This window comes from Heterocephalus glaber, unplaced genomic scaffold (assembly GCF_053883595.1).
Source record: "Heterocephalus glaber isolate CG9 unplaced genomic scaffold, H.glaber_assembly_v1.0 deba00000470, whole genome shotgun sequence".
Classification (NCBI taxonomy): domain Eukaryota; kingdom Metazoa; phylum Chordata; class Mammalia; order Rodentia; family Bathyergidae; genus Heterocephalus; species Heterocephalus glaber.
Window position 1 is genome coordinate 13178539 of NW_028258145.1, and position 25465 is coordinate 13204003.

At 43.3% G+C, this 25465-nt stretch overlaps 1 protein-coding gene across 5 annotated transcripts; it reads left to right on the forward strand.

Moving 5' to 3' along the window:
- The first annotated feature begins 10670 nt into the window (after nucleotides 1-10670).
- On the forward strand, nucleotides 10671-24785 carry Il1rn (interleukin 1 receptor antagonist). 5 transcript variants are annotated; one of them, XM_021258172.2, is made up of 6 exons: nucleotides 10686-10814; nucleotides 13619-13810; nucleotides 19462-19513; nucleotides 21347-21435; nucleotides 22028-22140; nucleotides 23302-24785. In XM_021258172.2, the coding sequence occupies exons 2-6, from the start codon at nucleotides 13786-13788 to the stop codon at nucleotides 23515-23517; spliced, it is 495 nt and encodes a 164-aa protein (XP_021113831.1). In that variant the 5' UTR covers nucleotides 10686-10814; nucleotides 13619-13785; the 3' UTR covers nucleotides 23518-24785. The 5 variants fall into 5 exon arrangements, with proteins under 5 accessions (XP_021113832.1, XP_021113831.1, XP_087060367.1 ...); XM_087204241.1 differs by having other exon boundaries at nucleotides 10727-10814; nucleotides 12484-13810; XM_021258173.2 differs by lacking the exon at nucleotides 13619-13810 and having other exon boundaries at nucleotides 10671-10814.
- Nucleotides 24786-25465: the final 680 nt, after the last annotated feature.

Genomic DNA, 25465 nt, shown 5'->3' on the forward strand with positions numbered 1-25465 from the left:
GCGGCAAAGCTAGGAGGTCAGAGGCGGGGGGTCGGGGGGAGTGCTGCAGGTGCCTGCCTGGCTAAGCTTGTCACTTTGGGCATGGCGAGGGGTCCTCACCATCCAGCTGGTCACCTGTTGGTGTGTGTGATGTGGGTTGGATGGAGCAGGGCTCCAGGTGGCCAGGGACCTCTCTGCCCACCTGGCTAAGCTGTGGGCCACCATTTTTAACTGTCATCATTTTTGTTGCCACTTTTGTCTCATAAGTCTTCAGTTAACACTTGATTTAATGGAAACTTTGGGAAGTCTGGCCTGAAAGAGGTCCTGATTTGAGTGAAGAATTGATGGGATAGGCAGAGGAGCAGAGCTGCCTCCAGTGCAGAGGAAGTGAACCTTCTGGGCTGCTGTACCACTGCCTTGAGTGCAGAGGAGCAAAGCTGCTCCCAGCATAGAGGAGGTGAACCTTCCAGGCCAGAGTACCATGGCCCCAAGTGCCAAGGAGGTGAGCTGAGTGGGTGCCAGCAGCACACATCCTCCCCCCAACCCTGCCCCTTGAAATGAGAAGACGCATAAACAAGTCTCAAAAGCAGACTTCCAGATCACCTAAAGCAACCCCAAAGGGAAACAAGGTGGAACAATCTGATACACAATCACCTGGACTCCCTGAACTGGCAACAAAGAGGATTTGGAGAAAGTGAAATCAGAAATAATTTCTCAGATATCAGCAGAGATTGTATCCTTAGTGCAAGACATGATTAATAAATCTAGAGAGGACACAGATCGAAAAATACAGGAGCCGAGGCACATGACGGAATCCCAACATAGGAAACAAACAGATGCAAACAGATTTCCAGGAGATTAAAAACTCCATTGAAAGTTTACGCAGTAGAATGAGCCAATGTGAGGACAGAATTTCAGATATAGAAGATAAGACTGATACTAGTGACCAGGAAGAAAAATTTCTTTAAAATAGTAAAGGACCATGAGAATTCAATCCAGCCACTGCTAGATGATACAAAGAAGAATAGCAGAAGACTAATCAGAGTCAATGAAGAGGAAGGAAAGAGTCCAGATGACATAAAAAAAACTTTTCACAGAAGTGATGGCAGAAAACTTCCCAAGTAGGGGAAAAGAACTTGACATACAGAAAAGTGAGGTATATAGGACTCCAAATAGCCTTGATAAAAAAAAAAAATCCACACAGAGGCATATAATAGCTAAGATTCCAGAAATCCAAATGAAGAACAAAATTCTACAAGCAGTTAGAGAAAAGAAACAAATCACATACAAAGGAAGGCCCATCAGAAATACAGCAGACTTCTCAATGCAAACCCTCAAAGCAAGAAATGCTTGGAGTGACATATTCCAAGCCCTGAAGGAAAACAGCCTCCAACCCAGATTGATGTACCCTGGAAAACTATCTTTCAAAATTGATGGAGAAATAAGATACTTTTATGAAAAAGAGCACCTTAGGAACTTCATGAATACCACACCAGCACCCCTCAAAATTTTAGACAATATTCTAGGAAAGACAATGAGGATCACAACCCCTGGAAGCCCAGCAGAATGAATCTATCAGGCAGGACAAGAAATTAAACGCAAAGGGGGAGAATCCAACAAAAAGAAAAAGTCATGACAAGGATAAGTCAATACATATCAGTCATAACCATCAATGTTAAAGTCCTGAATTCACCAATCAAAACAAATAGACTTGCAGAATAGGTCAAGAAGCAAGATCCAACAATATGCTGCATATAAGAAGCACACTTAATTCAAAAAGAAACTCATAGACTGAAAGTTAAAGGGTGGAAAACAACACTCCATGTGACAGGAACCCCCAAAAAAGCAGGAGTAGCTATCCTCTTTGAAGATCAAGTGGATTTCAAACCAACACTGATTAACAGAGGCAAAGAAGGACACCACATCCTTGTAAAGGGAATAATCCAAGAGGAAGAGATGACAATCATAAACATATATGCACCAAAAACTTGTGCGCTCAAGTATATAAAACAAATACTAATGGACATGAAAAATCAAATAAGCACTAATACAATAGTAGTGGGGGACATCAATATGCCATTTTCACAAATATATAGATCAACTAGACAAAAGATAAACAATGAAATACTAGAACTGAATCAAACTATTAAACAAATGAACTTAACAGATGTTTACAGAGTGTTATACCCCACAAAATCAGAATACACATTTTTTTTGGCTGCACATGTGTCATTCTCCAAAATAGACCACATACTCATGCATACAACATGTTTAAGTATGTGCAAAGGAATTGAGATAATTCCCTATATATTTTCAGATCATAGTGTGATGAAATTGGAGATCAGTAGCAAAAGAAACTACAAGAATTTCATAAACATATGGAAATTGAACAACACACTTCTGAATAACCAATGGGTCACAGAGGAAATTAAAGAAGAAATCAGACAGTACCTACAATTAAAGGACAATGACAATACAACATATTGGAATCTATGGGACACAGTGAAAGCAGTCTTACTAGGGAAATTCATAGAAGTGAATACTCATATTAGGAAAACAGAACAAGCCCAATTAAACAATCTAATGCTAAACCTCAAGCTTCTAGAAAAAGAAGAGCAGGACAAACCCAAAGCTCATACAAGGGAGGAAATTATAAAGATCAGAGCAGAAATCAGTGCAATGGAGACTAAAAGAACGATACAAAAAGCAATGAAGCTAAGAGTTGGTTCTTTGACAGAATAAACAAAATTGAAAAACCCTTAGCCAACCTTATCAGACAAAGGAAAGAAAAGGCTCAAATCCATGCAATTAGAAATGAAGTGGATGAAATCACAATGGACTCAGGAGAAATCCAGAGGATCATCAATACCTACTTCCAGAACCTATATGCCAATAAGATGGACAGCACAGAGGAAATGGACAGATTCCTAGATACATATGAAACACCAAAGTTGAATGAAGAAGACCTAAAAATTCTAAACAACCCAATATCCAGCAATGAAGTTGAAAACAGAATTAAAAATTTACCAACTAAGAAAAGCTTGGGTCCTGATGACTTCGCCACTGAATTCTACAAGACATTTAGAGAAGAATTACTGCCACTACTCTTTAAACTCTTCAATGAAATTGAAAGGGAAGCCATACTCCCAAATTCATTCCTGGAAGTAAGCATCACCTTGATTCCCAAAGCAGAGAAAGACCCAACTGAAAAAGAGAACTATAGGCCAATCTCACTAATGAACATAGAAACAAAAATCCTTAATAAGATAATGGCAAACAGAATGCAAAATATCATCAAGAAGATCATACACCTTGATTTAGTGGGATTCATCCCAGGGATGCAGGGATGGTTCAATATACCCAAATCAATTAATGTAATAAACTATATCAATAAAGCCAAGAACAAAAACCATATGATTGTCTCCATAGATGCAGAAAAAGCATATGACAGAATCCAACACGCATTTATGGTAAAAACCTTACATAAAATTGGAATAGATGGTCTCTACCTCAATCTGATAAAAGTCATCTATGAAAAACCAACAGCCAATATCATACTAAATGGTCAAAAATTGAAATCCTTCACACTAAAATTAGGAACAAGACAAGGATGTCCACTATCACCAGTCCTGTGCAATATAGTCTTAGAAACATTAGCCATGGCAATTAGACAAGAGAAAGAAAAGGAACAAAGACAAGAAATGAAGAAATCAAATTTTCATTATTTGCAGATGATATGATACTCTCTATAGAGGACCCCAAGAACTCCACTAAAAGTCTTCTAGACTTAATAACCAAATTCAGTCAAGGAGCTGGTTACAAGGTCAACACACAAAAATCAATAGCTCTCCTCTACATGAACAACAGGCTCAATGAGAGAGAAGTAGGGCAAATAATTCCTTTCACAATAGCATTCAAGAAACTGAAATACCTAGGAATCAACCTAACAAAAGAAATCAAAGACCTCTTCTCTGAAAACTATAGCACTCTGAAAAGAGACATTGAAGAGGATATCAGAAAATGTAAAGACACCCTTTGCTCCTGGGTAGGAAGAATCAACATAGTGAAAATGGCCATACTTCCAAAACTGCTATATAGATTCAATCCCATCCCAATGGAATTCCCAGCAGCATACTTCACAGACCTTGAGAAAACAATCCAAAAATTCATTTGGAATAAGAAGAGACCCAGAATAGCAAAAGCAATTCTAGGTAACAGAGACATGGCACGGGGTATAACAACTCCCAACTTGAAACTATACTACAAAACTAATGTGATAAAAACAGCATGGTAGTGGCAAAGAAACAGACCTGAGGACCGGTGGACGAGATTAGAAGATGCAGAAACAACTCCAGACACACTCAGCCCCCTCAACTTCAACAAAGGAGCCAAACACCCTCACTGGAGGAAAGATAGCCTCTTCAATAAGTTGGTGCTGGAAAAATTGGGTTTCAACTTGCCAAAGATTAAACCTAGACCTATCTCTCACCATGCACTGAACTAAAATCAAAATGGATGAAAGATGTAAATATTAAAACAGATAAAGCTGAACCAGCTGGAACAGAGGTTAAGTAGAACTCCTCACCCCAGAAAGTCTGTCATGAAATCCAATAACAAATGCTAGTGGGGCTGTGGGGAAAGAGGAACACTGCTCCATTGCTGGTGGGAGTGTAGACTGGTGCAACCACTGTGGAAATCAGTATGGAGATACCTCAAAGAACTAGGACTGGAAGTCCCATTTGACCCAGCTATTCCTCTGCTGTGTATCTTCCCCAAAGAATTAAAAGAACCATACCACAGTGATATATGTGTACCCATGCTCATAGCAGCAGCAATTGTAACAGCGAAAACTTGGAAGCAACCCAAATTCCCATCAACTGGAGACTGGATAAAGAAAAATGTGGGTTTTTTCTAAAACAGAGTACTACTCAGCCATAAAAAATGAGAAATTAGAAACATTTATAACTAAATGGATGCACATTGAGGCGATACTCTTAAGTGAAATAAACAGGACACATGTGTAAATACCAAATAGTTTCTCTAGTGTGAGAAACTGAAAGTGTAAATAAGGACTAAAATGTATAATAGATAATGTGAATTAGGAAGAAAAGAGGCAGAGGGGAAGGGGAAGTGGGAAGGGTAGAGGAAAGGAAAGAAGGGAATGGAAATAATATGAGAAAATGAAAAAATGAAAACAAAGTCTTTGTAAATAGAGAGGGATGGAGGGCTGAAGGGAGGGCAAGAGAAAGGGGAAAAAATAAGAATCAAGAGAGATTATGTAAAGGTGCAAATTGCCAATGATGGATGTCATCATATTGTATACCTAAAATGTACCAATAAAATTAATTTTAGAAAAGAATTGATGGGATTCAAATCACTGACAGCTGTGTTGTCAATGCACTAATAGCAAGCTACATGGACAAGAAGTGTTCATTTAAGGAGAGTTCTACTGCTGGGCATGAGAGATTGGGCCCAATGATTCTATAACAAATAGAGTCACAAGAAATTCAAGTTGGAATTTTTTGGTTTGGAGGGTTATGTCAATGTTTCAGAAGAAGATAACATGACTGTATTTGAATAAATGTAGATTTTTGTACATAAATAAACATAGTTTTGTGAATGAATAAATGGATAAATGAATAAATGGATAGTAGATTGTTGTACATAAGTAAATGTACATTTTTGTACATGAAAAAATAAGATATCCACTGCACATAAGCCATATGTACATTTTGGAGCACAAATTAATGTACGACTTGGTCTTATTTTCAGGGAAATATGAACATATAATGGAATACTATATAGCCTTTAAAAAGAAGGACATTCTGCCACCTGTGAAACATGGACAAACTTGGGGGGCATCATATCAAGTAAAATGAGGTAGACACAGAGGGACAAATACTGCATGATCTCACTTTGCATGTGAAATCCAAAATAGTCAGACACAGAAAAAGGGAGTAGAATGATACGGGCTGAAGGAAGGGAATAATGGGAAGGTTATGATTAAAAGACACAAACTTTCAGTTATACAAGATAAAAGTTCTGGAGATCTTTCATACAAGTATAGTGACTATAGCTAACAATATTATTTATTTTAAATTGCTATAGGATACGTTTATGCTTAATGATAATAACAATAGTAATAATGATTATTATTAAGAGGAAAGTTTGGGAAACAATGAATATATGTATGGCTTTGATGGTTTCACAGGTGAATACTTATCCCAAAAATAATTTAGATGAATACATTAAATGTTTACAGCCTTTTATATGTCAATTATAGCACAAGAACATACTTATTTAAAAATGCATTTGGAAACAGGCATGGTGGCACATGACTGTAAACCCAGCACTCTGGAAGGCTGAGTCAGGAGGATCAAAAATTTGAACCCAGTCTAGAAAACTTACCAAGACCCTGTCTCAAAATAAAAAAATAAAAAAGGTCTAGAAATGTAGCTCAGTTGAAGGTCCTGGGTTCAGTCCTCAATACTGGATAAAAATAGAAAGAATACATGAATAAATAAATGAAATAAAGTAAAATAAAATATGTAGTTGGAGTGAGAAAAGGAAGTTCAGCTCACCAACACTGGGCAGAAGAACCTGAGGCATGCAGGACTGAGCCAGTCCATTTCTGTCCAGAGCTTTGTGAACTTGAATGTACTGTGCTGATGTAGCAAGTGATTCTTCATATTCGTCAACCTGTGTCTTCTGGATCCTTTCCCTTATTTCATTTTCATTGATTTCTTAGATCCTTTCTGTGTTGCTTGCTGGATTTTGTACCATTATTTAGGCTTTGTAGCATTTTTGTAGCACTGTTTCTTTGACTGAAATTGGGATTTGTAAGCCATGACAAGTGACAGGAAGTATAGCTGGGCTTCCTAACAGATGCCCATTGGGCACAAGAAAGTTAGGAGAAATTAAGGCAGCCCAACCTGTCCCTGCATCCAAGGCCACAGTGTCCTCTTTTCTGCATCTGCCTGTTCATTTTCTCTCTGCAGAATGGCTCTCTCCACTTCTCTGGGCACTTGTGGCAGGTGGCCTCTCTGTAGCTCATGGATTTAGGAGTCCTCCATCCTCTGAGAGTAGGTACAAGCTGCTGGCTTCACTGAGTTCTAGTTCCTTATCCCTGACTATGGGTTTATTTAGAGCAGCTGCCCACCACATGCCCCAGTGGGCATGACTGGGGACACAGTTCGGAGAATTCATGCCTGACTGGCTCTGTGAGTGCAGGTGTCAGTAGTGGGGTGGTGGGGATAGTTCCTAGAAGAGTAGATTGTGGGTGAAGCAGAGTGTTCACATCTTGACCTCAATTGATGTGAATTGTGTGTTTCCATTGTGATCACTTATGAATGTTATCCCCAGGAGTCTTATTCATCCATGTGTATGAGTGTGTGTGTGTGTGTGTGTGTGTGTGAGTGTGTGACAGAGTTTTCATCATATTGGTCCACTTACTTATGAACCAGGTTCCATGTCAGAAGCCAGAGAAACAATGATGAACAAATCAACATGGTCCTCACCATGACCTTCCCAGGGAGACAGATATTACCGAGAAGATCACACACCTTACACAGAGGATGACTGACTGGTCAGCTGAGTGAGCAGGTAAGGGTGTGCCCTGAAGAGGACAAGCCTATGGCCAGGCCCTGAGGCAGGAGGAAGAGGTGAATTTGAGGAACCAAAAGAAGGTCTGTGTGGTTGGACTTCAGAGAACAAGGTGGGGGAGGGCTCACAAGCTGAGTCTGGAGCTGGGCTGTGCACACTCTCATGGACTCTGAAAGTTCTTTAGGGTTTATCTGTGACCATGGGAAACTGCTGAAGGCTTTAGTCATCAGAATTGTGAAACTCATACCATCTTCTTTCAGCCTCAGATTCGTGGCTCCAGCTCCATATGCCTAAACTGCCAGTAAGCAGAATGTCCTTGGCTCCTCTCTGTCTTGGATGCAATGGAGGGATTCACCCAAGCTCTTAGTCTTTCTGTAGTACCAAGGGGCCCATCCATTCAGTCTGGCTCATGATCTAGACTTCTGATTCCACAGTAGACTTCTTTTGGGTTTTCTTCTGAAAATAGACTTTGCCTGGGACTATCTCAAGCCAAGAGAGGGGTTCTAATAACATTAAACCTCAGTATCATCTTGCTACTCTTTCCTGATGCCTCGCTTCTTGCTACTTCCTGCTTCCACCTACTCTTCTGTCCATCCTTCTTCTCCTTCTTCATGTAGCATGCTAGTTGAAGGCAGGTTAGTGCTGGAGTTAAGGGTAGTCACTTTCACTGTGGGTGGGGCTCCTCAGGGTTCTTTAGAAGCCTCCCCTACCCGAAGGCCAAAAGACACCAGTCACCTAGAATTCTTAAATTCCAGTTCTTCCCACTTCTGCCAGTCCCTGAGACACAGGGCTCCATGCTTCTCAGATGCTCTGAGTATCCTAGGTTGTGCCACTGATCCCTTCAGAGTTTTACAGACTTGGAGGAGTGGTGGCAGCCCTGGAAATGACAATTCTGGGATGGGGCAGGGACTGAGGGCTACATAAATGGTCTTTCCCTCCTGGACATGCCCAGTGTCGGGGCCACTAGGAACCCCCAGCTGTGCATTGGTCACCTTGCATTTTCTGTCCCTAACTGCAGCCTAGTTTACTCTGTCATAATTGATCCAAGACTAGACCAGACTCCAGCTTCCCAGGAAGGAAGTAAACCCATAGTTTGTGATAATTATGACTAATCCAGTCATCCCTTGGTATCCTCAGAAGATGTGTTCCAGAACTCTCTGTGGATATCAAAGTCCATGGACTCTCAAGTTCCTTATATAAAATATTTTCAGGTAACCTATGCACATCTTCCTGTATACCTCAAACCATCCCTAGATTACTTATAATACCTAATGTAACATGAGCACTGTGCAAATAGTTGTTATTTGATATTATTTAGGGACTAATAATTTAAAGATTCTGTACATGTTCAGCACAGAGGCAACTTTTGAGAACTATTTTGGCTTTTGGCTCGATAGTTGATTGAATGCACAGATGCAGAACCTGTGGATAGAGATCTGCTGTGTACAAAGCTCTTTACACTTGTTCAGTCAGTTTTCCCAAGCATTCTGCAAGGTGGAAACAGTCCGACCTTCACTTTACAGCGGTTGTCAAGGTCTTCAAGGTTCCTAAGCCTGAGATGTGATCCTCTTTGGAGTAAAGCTTGGCTCACCGCATGACCTTCTATTATCATAACAGATACACCCATGGCAATGACAAGACAAGCCACCAGCGGCTTCCCAGGGTGCCCTCAAGCCCACGTTTTAGGTTTGCAAAGTTGGCATTTCCAAAGTTTCCAGGTTTACAAATTCAGTTCCTGATTCTTTTTAGCAAATGGGCATTTTTCTACAAAGCTACTTTAAAACTTCCAACCAAGATGTGGAGACTTTGGTACAGATATTCCTCACTGAATTCCATCCCTGCAACTAGGTCCTTAAATGAACTGGTGTCGAAGTGAGCAAGGCCCTGCTTAAATGCACAACATGCAAAACATTTTATAGTTTGCACACCATTCATCCTGCCATCTGGCCCCCAGTCCAAGGTAGGGCAGGGTGTATTAGGCCCATTTTGCCGCTATCAATTCGAAACCTGGAGGACAGAATGATGTGCTTAATGTCACTCAGCTGGGTAGTTACAGACCTGGGGATCAGTCTCAGGGAATCCTTGTTACAGCTCCCAATGTGTCAACATGATGGTTGGAAGCACACAGTAGTTGTCTGCTCCCTGAGGGCAGAGTGCAGAGGTATGAAACTAGAGTAGTTTCTCTGAATGCCAGAGAGGAGGAGAAGGGTTACAAATATCTGGAGCTTTCAGAGAAAGTGGAGAGAGAGTATCTGATCTCCTGGAGGTCACAAGAGTGCCCAGGTATGGAGCCCAAGTATAAATGGAAGAGGGGATGGATAGCTCGCTGTTCCCAAGATTATGTTGCCACCACACAGGCCCCATGTGGGTGCTCAAACAAACCTGAGACTCCCCAGCCCAGGGCCTTTTCCCAGCTGTTCCTTCTACTTGGAATTCTCTTCCCTTCTTTGTGTCATCACTCAGATCTCAGTTCAAATGCCACCTTCTCAGAGAGGCCTTTCCTGGCTACTTTTTCTAAAATACCCACCTACCCCTGGTCATTCTCAAAAGTACATCAAGCTTTTGATTTCCTTGTAGCACTTACCACCACAAGGAGTTAGTTGATTTAGCTTGTTTCTCTTCTGCTTTCTTCCATTAGAATACTGGGGACCTTGTCTGGCTTCCTCCCAGTGCCTGTGGAGGGCCCTGTACATAGGATTCAGCAGATACATAGTTTTTTTTTTTGTACCAGGGCTCAAACTTGGGTCCTTGTGCTTGCGGGGCAGGTGGCAGAACCACTGAGCTAAATCCCCAGCCCTAGCAGATACATAGTTTTTGATGAACATGTTTATGCATACATGAACAGGTGGCAGTCAGTTTTGGGTGGATACAAAGTTCCAGCCCTATAAACCCAGCTCAGTTCTCTAAATGATCTCTTCTTTTATAAAGACAAAAAAGAACCAGTTTGGCTTCTTAAGCCTGAGTCACTCTTCTAGAAGCTAAGCCTGACCCTAGGCAGGCATGAACCTGCTCATCTCCTTGGGGCTGTCTACCTCTACGTGGGTGTGTGGGAGGGGCCAGGTTGCCTCTTTACTCTGCGCAGGTAGTCAGGGAGGAGGAGCAGCCCCACCCTGGGAGGGTTGGTCACAGCCACTGCCTGGGCACTCTTTTATGTGGAGCAGCTCAGCCTGGAGCTCGAAGCCGGAAGACTTTGGAAGACCTAGTGTCCTATCTGAGCTTCCTGATGGCATCAGGTAAGCTCTTTCCAGTCCTCTTTCTGATCCATCTGAAAAATGGGGGAGGAAAATGTCTACCACTGGTGTTTACCCAATGCTTTCAGACTCTGACCAGCAAGCTGATAGGGAGATGTTGAAGGCATGGAGATCTAGGCCCTGGAAAGCTATGCAGATGCTGGGCAAAGCAGGATACCTAGTGTGAGAAAAGTCATGGAGCCCTTGGAATGTGTTGGCCATTCTCCACTGCTGGGGAAAACAGAAAACTCTCTGTAAAATGAGGGAAAGAAAAGCTTGAGCTTAATGAGAAATATTGATAGAATACAGCATTCATTCACAAGGTTTGAGGAGTAATAGGGTAGGGACTGCAGAAAATCGAATGATTGGAACTAGGCGGTTCCAGCATGTGGCTGTCACATGGGAATGAAGTTCCAGGTGGCCAGAATCTCTCATTTTTCAGGAAAAGGCAACTTGGGCATTGTGGCACATGCCTCAATCCCAGAACTCTGGCAGACTAATGAAGGAGGGTCATAAATTCAAGCCCAATCTGGGCAACTCAGTGAGATGTTGCCTCAAAGCAAAAATTTAAGAGTTATCTGGAAATATAGCTCAGTACAAAGGCCCTGGGTTCAATCCTCAGTACTGAAAAAAACCAAATATTCTGATTTAATTGTGTGAGCTATTCTGATTAGATAAAATAATAAAGCAAGCAAATAAAATAATCTTTGAGCTACTGCTTTGTGACCTCTGATTAGGATATGTGTGGAACAAAGAAAAAGTCTTAGGATTGTTGATCTGAAGACCTGGTCTCTAATTTGTATTTGACCTCTACTGAGCAGACCATTTCTCCTTTCTGGATCTTACTTTCCTCTGTGAAGAGGAAGCTGGCCAACTCCGGGGGTTTCATGGACATATTAATTTCTAACTTTTCCATGGTGCTTACCACAGCTAGGCACTCTGCTGAGCTGTCTACATAGCTTATCGAAATTAATCCTCACAACACCCATATGAGGAAGGACTCACATTTTCAGACAAGGAAATAGAGAAAGATGAAGTAATTTGCCAGACAAATGGCCAGAATAAGGGGAGAAGCCAGAGTCAACTGCAGACAAATGTGTCTCCACCTACTACACTCTGCTACAGGGGCACAGGATGAGATCATGGAGAATTTCTTTGTAAACCACAGGAAGCAATTCCAAGGGCAGAAATCCTTCCCCTTTCCCCAGTGAGTGTTGAGATCTCTAGTGGGTGGTATTAAAATGTTAGCCTGAAGTCTTATATATATATATTTTCTATTGTAAAGTAGGAAGCTGAAATCACTGCCATAACCAGGAAGTGATCTATTGTGAAGAAATCACCTTATTTTAAAATGGTTCATCCAAAAATATTTTGAACTGGTCCATGTGGGCACTAAATAACTGTGTGAGAGCATGAGTTAAATGAATTCAGGAACCCAGTGGAAGCAAGCCTGGTGTAGGCACCATGCTCCTTGAAAGAAGGAAACACGTTCTCTATCTAAGGCCAGGAGTATGGTAGGTGCCAACTGCTGCCAAGCAGACAGAAGGGTTCTGAGAAGAGAGAAGTTTGAGAGGTGTGTGGCTTGAATTTGGACCTGGGACATCAAGGGCAGAGAAGCAAGGATGAGGATGTAATCACTCTGCATTACCAGATGCACCATTTTCCTCTCCAGACATCTGCATCCTCTCTACACAGTTGGTCCCATCATTTACCTTGCGGCTGGTACATGTGAAGAGGAAGGAGGAAGAAGAGAAGGTGGAGGCATTGATAATGAAAAGTTCAAAGCCCTTTTAGGAATCTAGGTTGAAAATAGCTTTAAGTCACTAGATGTTGACAATAGTTTGACTATGCAGCCAGAAAAGATTAAAAATAATGACTTAATTAAGCAGTAACTTGACCAGAATGAAAGTCATTTACTCATGTGATTGATCAATATTATGTCTGCTATGGTCTCTTCCTGAGAGAAAAGGTTTTTGAATGTCTGCCTATCTGTCTGTCTGTCTGTCTAAATGGATTATCTCTGCTAATAAAAAACAGGCTAAATTGGCAAGGTGCAATGATTAAGTTAATTGTGTTTGCAATTTATGGCACCAGCTACCAGAAGTGCCAGTGTCTTTAAGGGCTCATAATTTAAAATGATAAATAATCCTAGCTTTTAAGGGACTGAAAATTTACTAAGATTTAGAACTCCCAGTAATGAAACCAAAAACATACTGAGCAAACCTAGGCAACTGGTCACCTTAGTACAAAACTAGATGAAGAGCTGTCTGTCCCTGTAACCTAAAAGTATATAAAGTTTTGGAATTATTCTTTCCTTACCACAAAAAAAAATCTTCCTAAATTTTGTGAGCTAAATAATTTCTCTGTGAGGTATGAGTTCAAACCAAAAGGAACACCATTAAAACAAATATACTTCTTGCTTGAATTTGCCATGGGATGAAGCAGAGAGGAAAAATTTTGGCTGCCTGTTTGACAGGATTGTATTGTGAGAAGAAATAATGAAACTGGAATTCAAATCCTGGCTATGCTCCAGGGTCTGGGGAAAGTGATCCAGTATTTCTGAGCCTTGAGTTATTTTTCCGCAAAGTGACTGTGAGAACATTCCCATCTGAAAAGTGGCTTGTTATGTCCCCCTTGCACAGATAGTATGAGAACTAGAAATCTGTACGGAATAGTGCAACACAGTTGGAGATGTAGCTCAAAGTAGAGTGCAAGCTTAGCATGTACAGGGCTCTGGTTCAATCTCCAGCACCACCACCAACAAAAAAGAAGCAACATCCCTTTCCCCTCTCCCTTTTCTCTTTCAGGCAATCTGGCTTATAAAGATAATCACAAAGCCAAGAAGGCAAGAGCAAATGTACCTCTGAAAACACAAGAAAATTAGACAAATAATGACAAATAAATCCATATCAAACCCATAAACTATGAAAACAAAAACCATCTTGGAGAGCTCTAAACCTCAGAAAGGACTCACATGATTTACTATTTGGGTCTGGGAGGTGAGTGAGCTTCTTACCAAGAACAGTTGTTAACAGTTGGTTTGTACATGAATCCCTGAATTCCCTTCACCAGCCAGGAGAGCAGTGTGGTCAACGTGATGTCATTAAGCCAGAAGGCTGCAATGTGGAGGGTAGAGATACCCAGGAAAATAGCTGTCTCCAAGCCTGGCCTGTGGCCATGGGGTGATTTCAATAAACTGTTGGATGTAGTCAAAATTAGCCCAGCTATCTGCCAGGACTGGCTAGGTGGAGATTGACAAAAAGAAGGTATCATATTATTTTGTTTGGGGGGAATATTTATTTTTTTCCTCCTCTTTGTACAAATATATTTACTTATAACTTGGAAAGAACAACCAGCATCACTGTACCATTATCTTTCCAAAGTTTAGACAATACTGCTTATGCTGCAATGGTGTGTACTATAACACGGGGACATTTTAGTGTTTGCTGAAGACTATGAGGTGAAGCCAATACAGCTCAAGGCACACACCTGTCCATCCAAAGGCTTACATGTTACAGATAGTGCTTGGGGAACACAAAAACAGCTCCAAGAGGCACAAGGGAAAATGTTTACACCCAGATTCATTAAAGTTTCCTGCTAAACTAAATTTATCAGTAAAGATTATTTTCTGCAAGGAGAATGAGACCTGTTGGAAGAACCACTAGAGCTCAAAGGAATGATGTTGGACTGTGAAGGGATAATTTTGTTCTAGGAAGAATGAAGAGCAGCCACATCTCCCTGTCTCTGATGGATGCTAGAGCTAGCAAGATCTGATTGTACACATCTCTTACCAAATTCCCTATTCATTGACATCATGTTGTTGGCTTGAAATCATCCATGGTAGGATTATCTACATCTCCAAAATTAGTAAATGCTACAGATCCAAATATTTTTGGAGATCCAGTTGTTAACCATTTACCAGCATGCCGCTGTTCTGCGTGTGGGATCAATCACCCCAATTCAAGCCTAATCTATCTGTCCACTGTCCTCAGGATTATCTTAATACAACAAATCTGACATCATCCACTGACTCCATTTTCTTTAATATACATTTCCAGCTTCTTAGGGTGTCACTCTGTCTTCCATCCAACTTTTCAATCACTTCTTCTGTCTCTATTCTCAAATGGCCCTCAAATTCTAGTCATCCTCAATAATAAGATCTTTTAAAATAGATTACCATCAGGCTCTACCTCTGGCATAGGGTTTTTTTTTAAGGACCAAGTCTCCTGTGAAAAACTGGGAAAGCCAGACAAAATGAATATCTAAAAGATCTGCTTGGAAATATCAGGGAATGGTCAAGGCTATGAGGAACTGTAGGAGCCTGGGGAAGTGGAGCTCAGCTTTGGACCCTTTTACTCCTGGGTATTTTTTCAGGTTTCAAAAGGTTGCAGCCGGGATGCGTGTTAAGTTCAGTGGTAGAGTGTATATTGCACATGTGTGAGACTGTGGGATCAGTCTCCAGCACCATCCCCTAAAGAAGTCTGTAGCTGAGATTTTGAGCACTCTTGGGTCTTGGTTAGTGGGGAGAGGATAAAATTTGTACTTTATGTTCAACTTAGAAGGAGGAGTGTTGATAAATTCCACCCAGTTTGGGTTGACACCCTGGGGGGCTAGGAGTGGATCCAAAATGGAGCAGCCCTCTGAGATACTGAAGCCTACTTCTGAATCATCTCAAGACATGTTTGGGTAAAGCTCACCTGGGTCTCCAGTGCTTCTGGCCCATCTGCCCAGAAGGAACAAAATAACTTGTCTCTGGGTAAAGATAACATCACTCAAAACCTTGAATGATCACTGCAATTTTTGATAAACAGTGTTTAGGAAACCATAAAATTAATAGGCATGTTACATCAGTCAGCTTTGTATTACTATAATGAAATAATTAGCTTATAGAGAGGAAGGGCTTATTTTGCTCATGGTTTTGAAAGTTCTAGTCCAAGACTAGGTGACCCCATTGCATTGGGCCTCTGGTGGAGGTACCAGATGACAACTGTAGAGGGTGTATGGCAATACCCACTCACTCAGAAGCTGGAAATCAAAGAGAAAGAAACAGGAAGAGAAAGTGGTTGGGCTCCTACAATCCCCTTTGAAGGCACACCTCCACTGGCTTAAGGATCTTCACTAGGCTCCACCTCTAAAGGTTTCACCACCTTCCACTGTGCCACCCTGGGAACAAAGCCACTAACACATGTGTCTTTGGGGAACACTTATCCAAGCCACAGCTTATATGCAAGATAACCTGTGCATTAAAGAAAAAGAGACAATAGATGGAAATCCAGTGGGGATTCAAATAATGGAGTTATCAAGGGCAGTTTTTAAAAGACCTGTGCATAATATGCTCAAAGCTGTAGAAGACAAGATTAACAGTTTTGGCAGAGAACAATAAAATAGGAACAAAATAGAAATCCTAGAACTGAAAGATATAATTAGCTGAAATTGAGAAATCGTTAAAATTTATTGAACACTTCTTTTGGGGCCAGTGCCATGGTTAACATTTTATAGGCATCAACATAGGACATCGGTGAAGTTGGTTTGCAGTTCCTGCTGTGAAGAAGGCTCAAGGCCCTTCTGTCCATGTGTGGTAGCACTTTCCTTTATATCTTGCTGTCTCCCTACAGTTGTGTAATAACCACTCCTAAGAGGTGGACAGCTTGGTTCTGTTTCTCTGCCTTGACAGAGTCCCTTTCAGGAGGTCTTAGTAATGTCTGTTGTCAACAGTATCTGGCAGCATAGAGCTCAATATGTAGAAGGCACTAGATAGTTGTGATGACCAGGGGAGGAAGTCCCCAGGTATTTACTGGGAAGGGAGATTTGGTAGTTAAGCTTCATTCAGGAAGCAGACTTGAGGGCTGAGTACCCAGAACTGAGAATAAGTTTAGTCAGAGATATCCTGTGGGCAGAAATCACAGGGACACTAGCTGTTTTGGTGTGATAAGATGGAACTAGGAGTGGAATTGTGGCCAGAAGTATGAGAAGAGGGAAAGACCTTCCCCTTCTTCCTTTTTTCTACTCCTCTTTTGGGTCTGGAACAAGAAAGGAGGTAGGTCAGTATATAGGGAAAGGAGCATGGATTAGTACAAAGAAAAGAAGATGGGCCAGTATACAGAGCTGGGAGCTGGGAGGACAGGGAAGGGTTGTAGAGGTTGGGGCAGTGTGACTCATCTTTCCCACTTGGGGTAAAGAAGCATGTGCCGTTGTTACTGTTTGTGTACTTCCCACAGGCCAGGGTCAAGGCTGACTATATCACGTGCAGCATCTTATTTAATCCTTACGGAAACTCACAATGTGACTTTTGTTATTAGCCCCATCTAATGGGTAATGAAACTGAGACTCAGACAGGCTCCACACATTGTCTGAGGTGGCTTAGCTCATAAATGATGCATGGGGATTCAGCCCAGGTTGGCTCCAGAGACTTCCTCCCCACATTCCCAGAAAGAACATGCTGGAAGCTTGGAGCCAGAGTCTGTGGGAAAAGGACACAGACCTGAGAAAGTCCAGGAGCCCAGGCTACTGTTCTGCAGGAGAAATCACTCTTTCTCTTTTAATTTGAGTTGAGGTCAGAGAAACATTGACCCAGGGGCTGCAATGTGGGGGCAGCCATTGCTTGGGATGCTGTCAGAGGGTGGGGACCAGGATAAAGCCCCAGCTTCTCATACCTGGAAGCCACTTCTTCAATCTTTCAGGGTGCTTTTTGAGAGAATGCTGAGTTTTTAATTCAGGAGGGTGTGAGAGGTAGCATAAGAAAGATGAATAGGAGAGAACTGTCAGTGTTAGATTCTAGTGAACTCGAGTGTGAGGGCACTGTTAAGCACCTGATGACTAGTAATTGTTCCAGAAAGTTTAAATCTTAACAAATTCTGGAACAAATTCTGGCAAATAACTAGGCAGGATTATATACATCCCTTCCTTCAGCCACCACTTGTGAAAACAACTCAAACAAATAAATGAACAATCAGAACACCCCCATGGCCCTCAAGGGTGGCTGTCGTTTCTCTACCATGTTTTAGATAGGCTGAGTGACTCACTTCATGTTGTCCGGCTTGTAAGGACAACACAGGGATGTGTATGTGCCATTTGACCTGTCAAAGGGTGAGATTTACAGAAATATTTGCTCTGAAAGAGGAGCTCTTTAAAGACTTGGGGAATTCATTTGTAGCTTCCTTGGTTGGAGAATTTAACGCTCATTTAACATAGACTCTGATTTGTTGATTGAAAAATAAGTCAAACGCATCAAGATCAGCTATTGTGGTAGAACAACCTGTGACTATGGGGTCAGAAGACCTGGATTGCTCAGCATACATTTGTCATTAATGAACTCTGTGACAGGGAATGGGAAGATGCTTTTCCTCACTGGGCCTCTTTAAAACAATGATAAGACAATGGAATAAGACACAGTCCAGTTCTGAAATGCTAAAATCCATGCTTCCATGATGGCATTCCCATCAAATAGATTATGTAAAAAACTCTCCTTAGCTTTTACATATCCAGAAAATAGGAGCATGCTTAGCTTTTCCTTAGCATATCTAGAATACTATAAGGAAAGACGTTCATGTTTGTTAGTGCTCACTATGTGCCAATAATTCCCTCCCTCCTTCCCTCCCTCCCTTCCTTCTTTCCTTCCTTCCTTCCTTCCTTCCTTCCTTCCTTCCTTCCTTCCTTTCTCCTAGCTGTAAAGAGGATATGATCCTCTTCATGCTGAGATTGAGAAGATACAGGCCCAAATAAATGAAATGATTCCTTGAAGTCATAAGGATGGCAAATAGCAAGTGGTAGAGTAAAATTTGGATCCATTTCTGTCCAAGCGCTGAGTTCATTCCATTTTTGTGAGACCATAACTTTAAAGAGGAGATAGTGGGAAGAGACTTGGTTCAATACACCTCTTGGGCAAAGAACTACTTTTTCCCTAGATCAGGGGTCAGCAGATTTGGGGCAAAACCTGGCCTGACCAGTGTTTTGTACATAAAGTTGTACTGGAGAGCAACTGGGCTTTCTGGTCTATAGATTGTCTGTGTCTGCTTGTGCACAACACAGCCCAATTAAGTAATTGTGCTGGGGCCTGGATAGACCATAGCACCTGGAATGTTTACTCTTTGGTCTTGTACACAATGTCTGGCAATCCCCAGTGCAGAGTCCAGAAAGTTGTCCCTCATTCAAAGAACACAAAGTGACATGAAACTGTCTTTTGTTCTGGGAGTCCTGTCACTTGGCTTTGTAATGAAAGGGAGATGTTTCTGCTCAAATCTGCTTTCTAAAAAGTTAACAAACCCTCTCAGGATGCCTTTCAAGCAAATCAGGGAATTTAGTTATCACTGTGCTCTTCTTCCCGGGAACTCAATGAAGGGGAAATAGAATCTTGATTTTGGGGAAATTGCACAGGGGGGAAAGGGGGAGGGGATTAGTTACAACACCCCATTGCGACACTCAGTGGGGCTGAAAGTGACAACAGCAAGGGTTTCTCGTTTTGGAAATGTGAGGGTATTTCCGCTTCAGGACAGGATGGCAGCAGCCCGACTTGGTGAGTGACTACTTTCTTTATAAGCAGCAACTCTGGGCCCGAAATGGCAGTCTCTACTGCCTTGCTACGGCCACAAGATGGAAATCTGCAAGGGTCCCTTCAGCCTCCTATTCTCTCTTCTCTTCCTGTTCCATTCAGAGGCAGCCTGCCGCCCCTTTGGGAGAAGACCCTACAAGATGCAGTCTTTTAGGTAAGGTTCTCTCAAGGACGTGGGGTTTACCAGCTAGAGACAAAGACACATCCCAGCCCTCCAGAGCTGCTGGATCTGCAGGGCTTAAAAACTAGGTTTGGGCTGGAAAGCAGTGTCCATTATTCAAAAACAGCCTGCCATAGGCATAGTATTTAGGGCTTGCTTTTCAAAAGACTCCAGATGTGAAAGCAAGGCCACCACCAGCCAGCTCACTTTCCCAGAGACTCAGACAAGTGCCAAGGGTCGGTGCAGGGATTAAGGCCTGGCAAGGATGGGAATACCAGGCAGGGCACAGCCCAAGGCCCCACTAACTGCTGGCAACCCCTGTTTGTGCTGAATCATTGGAGGCTCTCTCTCTCTGGGGACTCAGTTTCCCCATCTGTGATGTGGGCTTCTTGATAATTTCCTGTGTACCTTACAGGGTTGTTGAGAAGATGATGTGTACAGATAATAGAGTAACTGTTCTGTGAACTATAGAATGCCTGAAAAGAACGGTAATTTTAAAAATTGGGTCAGGGCCCTGGGAGGTGTCATCATCATGGTAGTAAAAACGTCAGGCTGCGATATTGATAAACACAAGTGTGCTGTCTGTGCATGCCCTCTGCCCTGGGGTCCCTCCTGGGAGTGAAATCATCCTGGGTGACTTATTCCTCAACCCCCATCCCCATATGTTTCTGGGCCCAGACTGAAGTTCAGGACTCTGAGTATGTGAGTGTGCACACACATCCCAAGAAAGTCCCTCCTTTCCCTGATTCAGGAACTGTCTGCTTTGGGAGGTTTCCTCTGCCTCCTCCAATCAGCTGGGAGCTCTGGGAGAGGTCCCTGGAGGCCTCCAGCAGGGATGTTAATCCCTTCAGACAGACTCATCTGGAAACTAAGCTTAATCACAAAAGGTCAATTGCTCACATGTGCAATGCACTATGTTTGCCCAGTGACCCCTCCCTGAGCTCCTTGGCTGCTGGAATCCTCCTGATGAGGCAGGTATTATTAGCTACAATTCGCAGGTGAGGAGCTGAAGCTTAGGTTCAATGTCATACTGGCCAGAGCTCTGGTTACTACATCTCATAGCTGCCAGCCTGCCCTCAGCCTGGCTCTCTGCCCAAGAGTCCTTTACAAAGAAGAGAAGACTGGAAGCCACCACCAGGTCACTGGATGGACTAGAGAAGAAGCAAACATGTTCCAAGGGACAATTGTCCTGGCCAGACCCAGAACAGGTCACCAATGGATAGAGGATGTTTTAGCAATAGGCTTTCCTGGTCCATGGCTCAGAGTGAGTTAGATGCAAGTTGTTCTGTCTCTTGAACTTCTATGCTGTGGTAGCCACTAGTCTCAGGTGATTATTTAAATTTACATTTAAAAGAAAGTAGAAAAAATTTAAAAGTTCAAATCCTCAGTGGCACCATCCACAATTTAGAAGCTGGATAGTTTACACTGAGCAAGGCTAATATGGGAAATTTCTGCAGCCCAAGAGGTTCTATGGCATGGATACTCTAAAGCAGTGATGGCGAGCCTATGGCATGAGTGCTGCAGCGGGCTGTTTGTATCATTGAAATCTCTAAAAAGTTCACCATCACTGCTCTAGAGCATACTTTGCTGAAATGGGAGGTACCTGGGCTGGGAGTCTGAGATGAAGGAGCAAGGCGAGGGAACAGGCGGGAAGGAGTTTGGCCTGTCTCTTAACTAGTGTCAGCCTGAGTCTTTGCATTCATGCTGTGGGTATGCTAAATGCCACACCTCTGGCTGAGCAGGACACAGATGAGGTGAGCTCTGGGGGACAGGGAGTGCTGAGTCCCAGGCAGCTGTCCACTACAGCTGGGTCCCTTTGCTTTTCAGAATCTGGGATATTAACCAGAAGACTTTCTACCTGAGGAACAACCAACTTGTTGCTGGATACTTGCAAGTGCCAAATACTAAATTAGAAGGTGAGTGGTTCCCAGGAAAGCCAGTGCTGTGTGTGGATTGGGTCAATTTGCCCCTGGATTCTGCAGCATCTCAATTAACCCTGCAACCTTCTTAATCCCTGCAGAGTTTGAATATGGGGAAACATGGAAGATGTGAGCACAAGAGGGCACATATAAGTGCAGCCTCCAGAGGGTGGGAGAGGTAGTCTGGGTCAAGGGCCACTGTCTATATGTACAGTGACCTAGAACCACAGCTGGGAGGGGCAAGGGCCAGAAGGCAAGGCTAACCCTGCCCTCCTTGGACCACAGCAGTGCACCTGTAACCTAGAGCACAGATATTCTGAGTAAAGTAGGAGAGGACAGAAATTATGTGAAGCAGAATCTGGGAGACACAGTCCTTTAGAAATCACTAAGTAGTGTGTTTGGTTTGATCTGTTTGGTTGCAGACCAGAAAGAGGAGGCCTTGCTGTCTTTCTGGCCTCAGGATTTTAGTTGGCGAGAGGAGAGAAAAAATACTCAAGGTCTCTTCCTCATCTCTGTCTCCTCTTCTCTCTCTCTCTCTCTCTCTCTCTCTCTCTCTCTCTCTCTGACTCTCCCTTCTGCTCTTCCCCAGAAAAGATAGACATGGTGCCCATTGACCTTCATGCTGTGTTCTTGGGGATCCACAAGGGGAAGCTGTGCCTGTCCTGTGTCAAGTCTGGTGATGATATCAGTCTCCAGTTGGAGGTAAGGGTGTGTTTCAGACAGCAAATCACTCTAAAACCCAGTGTTTTCAAATAAACACTGTATGTTCTCCTAATCCTGTGGGTGGGCTGGGATCAGCTGGATAGTTCTACCACATGGGGAGGAGCATGCTGGGTTACTCCTGCCACTGCATTCCAGTAGCATTCATGCTGCTGGTTCTGGATGTCCTAAAATGGTTTCTCATCCTCCAGCCTCCCCTTTATGTGGTCACTCAGCATTCAGTAGTTAGCTCAAGCTTCCTTACAGCCAGCATTATGGGTAAATTTTATGAAGGATCATTCCTAAGGGACATGTCTCCATGGGGAAGTGCTTAGCAAACTTCTGATCCTATTTGGTCAAAGCCTTTCCTGTGACTAAGTCTGTACTAGGTATGGGAGGGAAGTGCACAGGGGCATACTTTCAGGAGGTAGAGGTCATTGGAAAACATCACTGTGACCATCTGTCACAGGACTTGAGCCACCATGAACTACAAACCACTTGGGCCCTCTTCTAGAAAGACCAACTCCTGGGAGCTTTCTTTTCTAGTCCTTATCCACCTAGCTTGGCAAGGTGGCCTCCTATCCAGACCTTTGTTCTTCCCTGATTCTTGCAATAGCAGTGGGTTGTCCAGTCCTGAGAAAAAATGGCTTTGTCTCAAGGGCACATGGGGCAAGACTGTCACCCAGATGTGAGTAGCCATAACCATGTAGCTGTCATTTCCGTCTCCCAGTAGACATGGATACCCTTCTGGAGAGAGAGTACCTGTTCTGTACAGATGGATGGCCAGGATGTTGCATGTAACATAATGAATGAGCTTCCAGACTCTCAATTACCCTTCTCCACCATCCCCTGTCCTCAGAGGCTCAGACTCTGACAATACCAGCCTCATGGGCCTTGGCTTCTGATGGGGCCAGGTATTTACCAGACTTACTGGCCCATGACCAATGTGGCCAGACTGCCAAAGTCAAGGTTCAACAATGGGACAACGCTTTGTACCACTGTGGTCCTGGGGAACCTGGGATCCATGTTTCCAGCCAGCTCTCCAGGCCACCATTTGTTCAGCACTTTTGGCCAGTCAGAGGGCCACAGCATGGTGAAGGGCAAGAGGTGAGCAGTACAGGACTTCCCAGGGTCATGCTCACCTGTCCGTCTCTTGCCTTCCAGGCAGTTAACATCACTGAGCTGAGCAAGAACAAGGAGCAGAACAAGCGCTTCACCTTCATCCGCTCAGACAGTGGCCCCATCACCAGTTTCCAGTCAGCTGCCTGCCCGGGCTGGTTTCTCTGTACTGTGGTGGAAGCTGACCAGCCTGTCCGCTTTACCAACAACCTGGAAGACTCTGACATGGTCACCAAGTTCTACTTCCAAGAGGACCAGTAGTACTGCCCAGACCTGCCCTTCCCTACCCCCTGGCCATCATTGGCCTCTCCACCTCTGCTCATGTGGTTCCTGGCTGTCACAGAGATTCAAGGAGTAACTTTTGCAGGTAGACTCTGGAAGGAGTCCTGAAAACCCTGCTGACAGGACTCTGCCTCCAGTCTCTCACTGACAGCCTCCATGCTGCCTCCAGAATGGTCTTTCAAAGTGCAAACAGCCCCACTCAAACCTCTTCCATGTCGCCTCTGCCCTGTGAGTGAAATCTGGACCACTACCCAGCCTGAGTTACTCCTGCCACTGCATCCCACAGTGCACCTGCTGGTTTTAGGTGTCTGTTCCTCTCTTCCCATCTCCCCCTCCCCCCTTGCCCCACTGCCCATTGCCCACATCCATCGAGTCACTAGCTGACCCCCACTGAGAGACTTCCATACCCTATATTACCAGCCAGTGCTGGTCCATGGGGAGGTTTGTTATTGTTTATTGTTTTGTAGGTGCTGGGGATTGAACCCAGGGCCTCAGGCATGCTAAGCATGCATATACTCTACTACTGAGCTGCACCTCCAGCTCATGGAGACATTTTTAAGGATCTATAGAAATACAAATTAAGGAGTTTGTGATTATTTTAAAACCAGCTTTATTCAATGTGAAAGAGAATCCTTCATTTGGAGGTTTTGTTCTTTCTGAGAGGGCCTGGAAGATTAGAATGTTCTTCCTCTGTGAAATGGTGGCAGAAATGGGAAAGGAGGTGATAGTTTTTTCTCTTTTGGTAACACCCTAAACTGTAAAAATTACAAGTTAGTGGACTACCTTGGCGCCCCCCCTCCCTTGTGTATTTTTACTTTTTGAAACGTTCCCATAATTGGGCCTCTCTGCTGGGGCCCCAAACACCATCTCCACTCCAGATCTTCTGCAGCTGCCTACAGTAAATTCCCTCTTGTGGGAAGTGCCCCAACTCTGTAGTGTGGAAATGTGGCTCCCAGGGATCCTTCCCTTGCAGCCAAGGAGGGAAGGACCCACGAATTGCTCCTTGGCCATTTGGCCCCTTTGACAGTGAGATTTCCAAGAAAGAGTGCTGCACATCTGTCTGTCTCCCACCAGACTGGGAGCTCCCAAGATCAGAAAGCCTGACTGCATGTGTCTTGGGTCCCTGTGAGATGGAACAACTGGCTAGCCCTTAATAGGTACTCAGTGAATGACTGTTATATGTTGGATGGAAAATTTCTTACTCCCTGTGACTTTAGCTTTGTTTTACAGTAAAATCTTGAAAATGCCTACTTTTTTGGCTGTGTGCTTGGCTGTGATAGGCCCTGTGATAGGGAAAGGGGGGCCAGAGGTTCTTTTCATTCTAGGGGCCTCTGAAAGCCCATTTCCTTCTTGGTCCTAACCCTCCCTGGATAACTTTAGAGCAAATGTCCCTGCCTATAAGGGGTAAGACAGCATTGTTCACAAAAAGCCCCAGCTGGGAACAACCCAATCACCCATCACGGAAGGAATGAGCACATAATTCTGAGCTGCATATAATGTGATGTTCCATGACCAAGAAAACTAATGAACTGCAGCCAGCTGTGCCCAACACAACAGGTGAATCTTACAACATGCTGAGTCATAAGAGTCACCAAAGCTCAGGCACTTCACACAATCTAAGTTAAGCAGCAGGTTATAGACCAGTTATAGGCAAGGAAGCAACACATGCACTTGGCAGTTCTGGAGTTCTCCAGTCCCTGCCTGGTTCTCCTGTTGGGTTTGTTAAGCATGGATGAGCCAGTTAACATACTGGAGACCCAGTTTTCTCATCTCTAAAATGCAGATGATGGTTAATGTAGGGGACTGAGTTACCTCCTGTAATCTTGGCAATAGCTCTCTGCAGTTAAGTAATAGTATTACTACTATTGCTAGTCCTAGAAGAATCAGTCACAAAGGAATTTGTTTAAATCTTCATTGCTCCAAGTGT

Bases quoted from the DNA above. Each gene is read 5' to 3' on its own strand.
- Il1rn (XM_004844535.3), top strand. From the start codon at position 19,401: ATGGAAATCTGCAAGGGTCCCTTCAGCCTCCTATTCTCTCTTCTCTTC. The intron at 19,514-21,346 runs GTAAGGTTCTCT...TTTGCTTTTCAG, and splicing joins TACAAGATGCAGTCTTTTAG to AATCTGGGATATTAACCAGA. The intron at 22,141-23,301 runs GTAAGGGTGTGT...CTTGCCTTCCAG, and splicing joins ATATCAGTCTCCAGTTGGAG to GCAGTTAACATCACTGAGCT.